Here is an 8,341-nt window from a genome sequence, read left to right on the forward strand (position 1 = left end):
AACTCAGAAAAAAAATTAAGGTAGTTAATCCTGAAGAAATTAATGTTTTTTCCTCCAGCCAAGACTCACATCTACAGATGTACGTGCACCACGTAGCAGATTATTTTAAAATGAAGCAAAATAAACACATCCATCCACTGTTGTGTTAAATAGTTGCAATCATAATTCAGAGAACCTTAAGCATTCTTTAAATGCAAAAACCACAAGCTTTCCCTTATTCTGTATATACTGATGCATTAATTCTGCATCAGAATATGCAGAATAATGGAAAGCTTGTGTTTTTTGTATTTAAATACAACTCTGACCTGTGGTGGCTGGAGTGCTGGTGAGCCCAGCAATTCAGATATTCCAGACCTCTTTGTGCAAACACACCCAGCTGCAGTTGCTCAGTGACAAAAAATTATGATATTATCAAAATCCAAGAGCATAATAAGGAAGTGAATTTACCAAGCTTAGAAAGTGCAACACAGAACAACTGATCATCAATTACGTGGGTTTGAAATATCTACCAAATGCTTAGAAATTTCTTTGAACTACAATTTTTGAAAAAAATATTTCAAGGCAATGTCAGGAGTCAATAAAACATGGAGAGAAATTAAATCTATAATATGAGCCACATAGAGACACAGGTATTGCCATCAATGACACAATTTGCCAGAAAATAAAAATTATTAATATACTGAGGAGGTGTACTGAAACGTTTCCACACGCTTGAGCATCATAAACACAAACATATTCCTGAGTAGACTGCACAATATTTAACTCAGACTATTTTTTTTTCCATTCTGCACAGCCCTGGAACAATACATTTCCAATTTCTGCACACATAAATCATTTGGATGTACAACAACAGCTGCACTCTGCATTATCTATAATTCAGATATGTACTATACTGAAAATATTTCACCTACCTATTTGTTCTCCGATGAATTTCTTACAATATTTACACTTTAAAATGCTAGATTTTCTTTGCCCAAATTCCTGAACAATGCCTCACATTTTCTCCCTCTGTCAGTAAATAGATTAATGCACATAACTACTTTAGTACAGATTGCTTCACTTCAATATGTTCAGTCTACGGCAGCACTTAAGCCTCCACTGTTATCTGCGAAGATATTTGGGATTAAAATGCTATGAAACTATAAATATTGATTACATACCTCATTTAAACATAACCAAACTAATTCAGACTCGGGATTTCTTCTAATCCGTGAGTAACATCACTACTAAAAACAATTACAACCCAGCACATGTTTATGACACTCAAATTTCCTTGGCATGCAGGAGCTCTTTATCAAAGTTAAAATGCAAACCCACTGCCACAGCACCCAAAAGCTGGTTTTACGTCTGGTATAAAACAAAAACCATGTTATTTTCCCCTCAAGCAGGCTAGAAAAGCAGGGCTGTCTGAAGCCTTCATGTCACACACACACAGAGTCACAGGGATGCAGCAACACAGAAGTGAAATACATTACTGGGAGGATGACATCCCACTCAGTTATAATTGAACCAAAGGAAACATCAGGCATTTGGGGTGGAAAAAAGAAACAGGAAACATCTCTGTCACATTCATATTTTCTGAAAAAAACCTTTCACCCAGGATTTTTCTCCTGGGAAGCTGAGAAGCCTCAGAGAAAAAGGAAAACAATTTTATCTCATTTGCTTCTCCTGTGTTTTGCTGCTTTGGAATGTGGTTGGAGATTGTTTATCCAATAGGTGATTGTTTCATGTGAGTTATTTTGACTCAATGGCCAACCAGTGCCAAACTGTGTCAGGACTCTGGAGAGAGTCACGAGTTTTCATCATTATCTTTTTAGCCTTCTGTAAGTATCCTTTCTGTATTCTTTAGCATAGTATAGTTTAGTATTCATTAATATAATATAGTATCTTAAAATAATAAATTAAATTTCTGAGAACAAAGAGTCAGATTCATCATTTCTTCCTTCGTCTGGGAACCCCACAAACACAATACATCTCTGCCATTGCCAGCTGGGGAAAAAAAAAATAAATAAATAAAAAGCCATCAGAGCCTACCTGAGACAAGCGAGACTGTGTCTTTCTCCCATGAGACAACAGTGATGTATGCCTCCACAGAGGAGGGGATAATGCACTTGAACACTGCTACATTGCCTCTCATGGCTTTCTGGTCCTCCACACGGACTGTATAGGGTTCCCGTAAAACTGCAGGGACAAGAGGAGGCTGTGTTACAGAAATTCTTTCACCAGCTGCAGCCCCAGGTCTCACCCGCTGCCTGGGCCAGCCCTGCAAAGTGCCCCCAGAATCAGGCTGGGAGATCTCACCTCTGAATGGCACACACTTACAAAAGCATTCCTGTTGTTATGGGACACAAAATAAAAAAAAAAAAGGATACTGGAATTTTTAAGGTAAAAAGAAGGTTGTTTAATTTCTGACTTTGACATTTGTAGATTTTCAAAAGTGACAGTGGATTGGAGGGTGACAGCGCTACCTCTCCAATGACACTGGACAAACCAACAGTTTATTAAATTTTTCTTCTCTCAGAAAAGAATGCAAAACAATAAGTATTTACAGACAAACACGTGAGGAAGTTCGTTACAAGAATGCAAACATCAGAAGCCTTAGGAGAACTTAAAAAACAATGTGAAAAATGTGCATTTTGTGATTGGCTTTTCGCAAGTATTAAAATGAATATTGTATGTGTTATGTTGGAAAGTTATGCTGTATTAATTTTCTTAAGTAGTGTATGAAATATAGTTTTAGGTTATAACATATGTTAAAATAGAAACTATGCTATGTAAGATATTTGGTTAAGAAAGGACTTGTACCAGATAGAAGCCACAGGACACCTAAATCCTTCAGAGAAAGGGAATTTATTGCTCCCTTCTCAGCAGAAAACAAACTTCTTCCCACCTCGCTCAGACAGGAGATGGCATGAGGATTAAGAGGAAGAAGTTGACAGTGACCAGACAGAATCCTGTGTTTGAATGGAATTTATGCATTATGTATGAGATGTATGAATATGCAACAGGCTGTTATTTTTAAGGGATAATCCTCTGTTAACTGGGTCCTATTTCAGGCTTGTGTTGCCCAGAAAAAGGTACCCTGACGTCCGTATCTCTGTTTTTATTGTCTCATATTGTGCTAATCTCAATTGTTCAAATTTTATTACTCTAATTATATTACTATTTTTATAACCATTTTATTACTATTAAAATTTTTAAAATTTCAAAAACAAGTGATTGGCGTTTTTCACAACAAGACAACACATTCCCAGATTTTTTGCTTCCTCAGCATCTGCGTCTCTTACTCTGTGTTCTTTCCTCACCTGATTGTGGGAGGCTCAGGTAGGAGCTGCATATTTATGTGGGTAAATGGTGTTATGCTTCATGTTACTTGTGCAGTTTCCCCAGCCACATTTCCCTTCACAAAGGGTTTTGTGCTCTGTCAAAGAGCACAGAGGTACATGCAGGTGCTGTGTGTGAGTTAGACATCCAGAGGGGAGAAGGGAAGGTCAGTGTCATTTAGGGTTTTGAAGAAGTGAGAACCAAAGGAGAAAATCAATGGAGGTGACAGAGAGAAAAAAAGAAATGTGTGTCAGGAATACACAGAAATGAGAGTAAGAAGAGAGCTACAGTTGATTGACCAGCCCTGAAAGAGATCAGTTAGTGGGGGGGAAAAAAAAGTCAGAAACAAAGCCACAATTGTATTTAAAAGAAAAAAAAAAAACCCCGTTATAATAAAATCCAACATGATTAAAAAAATGTTTAGAATCAGCACAGTATTTGTCTTGAGTGTGAAAGAATTAATTTAATGGAAAAAAAAGAGAAAAAAGAACAACTGGATGAACAAGGAGGATAAAAGCACAACTGGAAAAATCACTCCCACCACTCCAAACTGATAATATTGGGATGAGATGAAGTTGCACTGGGTAGGAGAATGGAAAGAAGGCAAATCCTGAAATAATTCCATGAAGAGTGAGGGATGAGCATTTCTGTGAGCAAGAGTTGATGGAGAAGGTGGCAGAGCAGAGAAGAGAGAGATGTTTTCTACAGCGACACGACAGACAAGCACAACAAAGATTCTCCATGGAAACACAAGGTCAAGGTGCAAAAAAAAGGGAATCACCACAGCCAAAACAAACCATTTCAATGAGAACAGGGATGAGTGCACTGAAAATTTCTCAGTGTGCCTGAGACCTGCTTCTGCCTGAGGGTAAAAGTTTTTGGGAAGAACAGCAATGCTGAGCTGCCACATTACAGGGACATTTCTTGTCCATTTTCTTGTCCACATTTCCTGTCCACACACAGAAAAAGCTCTTACACAAATACATTTAGCCCCACTGATTCCAGCTGGAAAGTCAGTAAATCCTTTTCAGACATTACAAAAGTGTTTCTAAGCACCAGGAGCACTGGAATTTCCAAATGTCTGCTCCACTTAGGGTGTATTTCAAGAAAAAAAATGGCAGAGTAATGAAATGTAACCACAGCCTTCAAAATGCAAACAGCATCAAATTTTCCATTGTTACCACTGCAAAAAGTAATATTGAAGTTCTGCATCCCAAAAATTGCTATAACAATATAACTTGTAGAAGACCTAACCAAAAATAAGTAAGTTCAATTAAAAATGAAATATCTTTTTTTGAAAGGAAAAAATATCTATTTCCAATTACGAGATAGACACCGCTGGTTTTTAAAAATGCAATAATTGACTTCTAATCAAAGGTTAGGATTCTTAACTCTATTATGACTGTTAAACTGGTATTAAAAGCACCTTTAATGCAGGGATTTTACAGCATTGGCTGCCCTGTGGTGAGGCAGTTCCCTGACCTTGTCCTACACCCAGGGAATGGCACATGGATCATCTTAATGAGGCTGATTTGTGTCTGTGCTCTTGCCCCAGCCATCATTTCCAGGAAAGGCCTGTTCAGCAGCAATATCCAAACTCACTGCTGAAGGTCTTTGCACTTTTGAGAACAGTTGGCTGCTTTGAAGATCTGCCCAAATGATCTTGTCAATAAAATCCTACACAGAAACCATGTGAGGGACAAAAACTGGAAGGAAGTCTATTAATTTCCTTGCTTAAAAAAATTTACATTATTGGGACTTACGAGAATCCTCAGCTATTTCCAGATCATAGTTTTGACAGTTTCCATGAATAAATTGCTGATTTTTACTTTTTCTATTATATTTTTTTAAAATCCCAAGTCCCCAGGTCATTAATTTATATGAGAATGTCAGCCTTTGCTAAAGAAAAAAAAAAAAAGACTCTTCACTGCCATGACTGCCCAGGAGAGCTTGAAGATAAAATGGAGACCTTTACTCCCGTGGGACTGGCATGGAAGAGGATTAGGTTTGGATGTCTAGGCTGGGGGGGGTGTGATTTTTGGGAAGAGTTTGGAAATATTTGTTGCACTATATCCCAAATTCCGTGCAAAACCACAACTACAATTATCTGTGAGCTGGAATTTTTGTATCTGCTCCCTATATTCCTGGGAAAAGAGGTAAATGAGCTCCAGACTTTCTCAAACTGCCTTGGAGAATGTGCAGAATCATATTAATCTGTGTGCTATGACCAGATTATCCACTGATTTCTTCTGCATTCTTAGGAAACCAATTGCTGTTGGAGTGCAACTGGAAGGAGGAAATTTGAAAAAAAAAAAAAAAACCAAAATCATGCTAATTACTGCCAGTCTGAAATATTTTTCAGATTTCACAAGAACAGAAACAATTTGCAAGCACCACATAAAGAAATGAAGCTTCTAATTTCAAATTTGAGCAACCCAGGGTTTATCATCTGAGCATGAAATATGCTTGACTGCCATGCACAGAAGACTCTCCAAATTGTGTTTTCCTGTGATTGAGGGGTTACACAGCCCTTGGAAAAGATGCTCATTGGTAGCTGTGGCCTGCCATCAGGCACAGGGACAGCTCTGACACTCAGCATCAGCTCATGTGAAGGAAGGGAACTCGTTATCCAAACCCCAGATTAACTGAGGAATTGAGTTAAATTGGTAAATTAGTGGAAATGGGGTAAAAGGTGGAAGGGAGAGGGAGAGGGAGAGGAGAGGAAAGGAAAGGAAAGGAAATTTATGACTTGGCAAAAAAAAAAGAGTTGTTAATTTCTGAGCCAAGCACCTGCACTTCCAACAGCAAACTCCTTTTCCAAGGTTCTTTTTTTATTTTCAAGGTTCCTTTCTCAAGCAGAGGAAGAAATCTTGTTTTGGAGTTCCATGGATGAATGTTCGACCTAAAGGAACACTGGCTCAGAGCCTTAGCCAGCAAAACTGAAAGTTTTAGCCTCCTTTGTATCACCACCTTAGTTAATCTAAGAAATATAAAAATTGGAAAGCAATCCTGGAAAAAAATACTGCCCAAAAGATGTTAAAAATGGAGATACATTAACAAATCCAGAAAAGACAAAAATAAATATGATGTCTCTAAATATAATTCTACCAGACAACTTGCCCTCAAATCCATGACAGTAAAATCAAAAGCTCAAAAACCAGAACGGAGTTTCAAACATAAAGTTGGTTACAGTGTGTTCATATGAATCTTTGATTTTCAAGGGTGTTTTTTTTATGGACAACTAAATAATTTCATAAGAAGCACAGACCATCATAGAACTCCCCATATATGTAACATGATAACTTGCATCTACTGGTTGCTTCTTGTGCAAGAAAACCCACTTTCCTAGACTAAAATTTTAATGAGACACAAATTTCATGGAAACCTGGTTTTTATTCTTACTTCCCAGCTGCCTACAAACTACAGATCTCTGAATGTTAACTTATTGTGAAGAAGAAGAGAGTGCATTTTATTATTTAAAAAGAAAGTCTCAGGCACATCTCCTTGTTAACTCTTCAGAGTTTTTTTTCCCCTGTGAATCTCCTGTGAAGACAAATTTCTAGAGGAAAGGTTGTTCTCTTCTGAGAAAAGCCAAGCATAACTGCACCAAAAACAAAGAGCTTCCAAGGATTTGCATTTGCCAAGGGTCAGCTCCCAGACTATTTATTGTTTGTTTGTTTGAATATTTTAATTAACTGAAGCAGATAGACCAAAATCTTCAAAATCTGTGCAGTTATGTGTTTGTGTGTTGTAACAAAAGGCCTGATTTTGATCCCTCTGTAATTCCCCACTGGCTGACCCAGTCAGTACAGAAAACTGATGCAAAACCATCCTGCTTATTTGCATATTTTAGCTTAAAGAGAAAGCACTGTCCGTGGACCCACATCAGCTTCTGAATCATTGCAGGGACAAAAATTTCTCTCAAAACAAAGCACAAGGACGACAAACAAATGAGGAGGGGTGTGATTTTAGGCCAATCATTCCTCTTCTCTTCCAGCCCATATACAAAATCCATCCTCTTCTCACCCAGTTCTTTATTGTGCATGCATAGTCTGATTGTTGATTTGATTATCAGTTCGTTTCTTCTTATATTTGTGCTCAACTCATCTTTGGAAAACTAACTTTTCAGCACCAAAATAATTCAAACTGGGGAGGAGAGGAAAGAATTCATGATATCACTTAATATTGTTAAGAGTTTAGAGGTTACACTTGTGGCCAACCTCCCTTGACTGATACCTGCTGCTACTCCTCGAAACACCCAAAATCCCTCCCTGCGTAAACCCAACAAGAGATTCTACTCACCAGCCTTAATGTGAACATCCTGACTCCTGATTTTCCCTGAAGGATTTTCAGCTGTGCAATAGTAAGTGTTATCATGGATTAAGTTATTAAAGCTTGAAGGAGGGAAGGGGAAAATTTGGAGAGTGCCATTGGGGTGGACGTGGCGGATCCCTGGGACATCGTAGATCTCCTCGCCCGTCGCTAGGTACCATCTGAGCGTCACCGGGGGGATCCCCGCTGCTGGACAGGGGACCAGAGTCCCTGTGGTGCTAGCAAACACTACCTCTTGCAGAGATGCATTGACAAAATAGAGACTGGCGTGTAGCTCTTCACTGAAAACTGCAAGACAAAAGGGGAAAAAAAAAAAATTAGAAAGAACAGACCTTAAAAACCTGAGGGATTTCAGCAGCGTGCGACGCGATTCGATGGCGCCGAGTCAAACGCGGCACCCGGGAAAGGTAATCAAAGCTAATCTGGATGCTGATGTCAGCTCTAATAAAATAAATAAATAAAGTAATATAAATGTAGCTCGTTTTTAAAGAAAATACCGCCAGGTTAAACAGAGTGAGTGGTTTGTACCCAAATGTAAAATGAGAAACCCCTTTCGGTGTTTCGGATACAGACCCGCTCACTTCTGCACTTGCTTGAGGGAGCCCTCTTCATGCAGCCTGCAAAAATCTGTCAGTAATCTGCCTTTACGAAATTTCCACAGACTAAATTTCTGCCTGGAACACAG

The 8,341-nt window shown here is 38.5% G+C and overlaps 1 protein-coding gene across 2 annotated transcripts in view; it reads right to left on the reverse strand.

Moving 5' to 3' along the window:
* DSCAM (DS cell adhesion molecule) overlaps positions 1-7,939 on the reverse strand; it is a 381,330-nt gene extending 373,391 nt beyond the window's left edge. For both annotated transcript variants that reach the window (XM_041399843.1, XM_041399844.1), the window contains exons 1-2: positions 7,627-7,939; positions 2,035-2,181 (exon numbers count right to left, since the gene is read on the reverse strand). In XM_041399843.1, coding sequence (XP_041255777.1) covers positions 2,035-2,137 — 103 coding nt within the window. In that variant the 5' untranslated portion in view covers positions 2,138-2,181; positions 7,627-7,939. The remainder of the gene's footprint in view (positions 1-2,034; positions 2,182-7,626) is intronic.
* Between the last annotated feature and the right edge of the window lie 402 nt (positions 7,940-8,341).

The sequence above is a fragment of the Onychostruthus taczanowskii genome, unplaced genomic scaffold (genome assembly GCF_017590055.1).
Source record: "Onychostruthus taczanowskii isolate IOZ18803 unplaced genomic scaffold, ASM1759005v1 scaffold17, whole genome shotgun sequence".
Lineage (NCBI taxonomy): Eukaryota > Metazoa > Chordata > Aves > Passeriformes > Passeridae > Onychostruthus > Onychostruthus taczanowskii.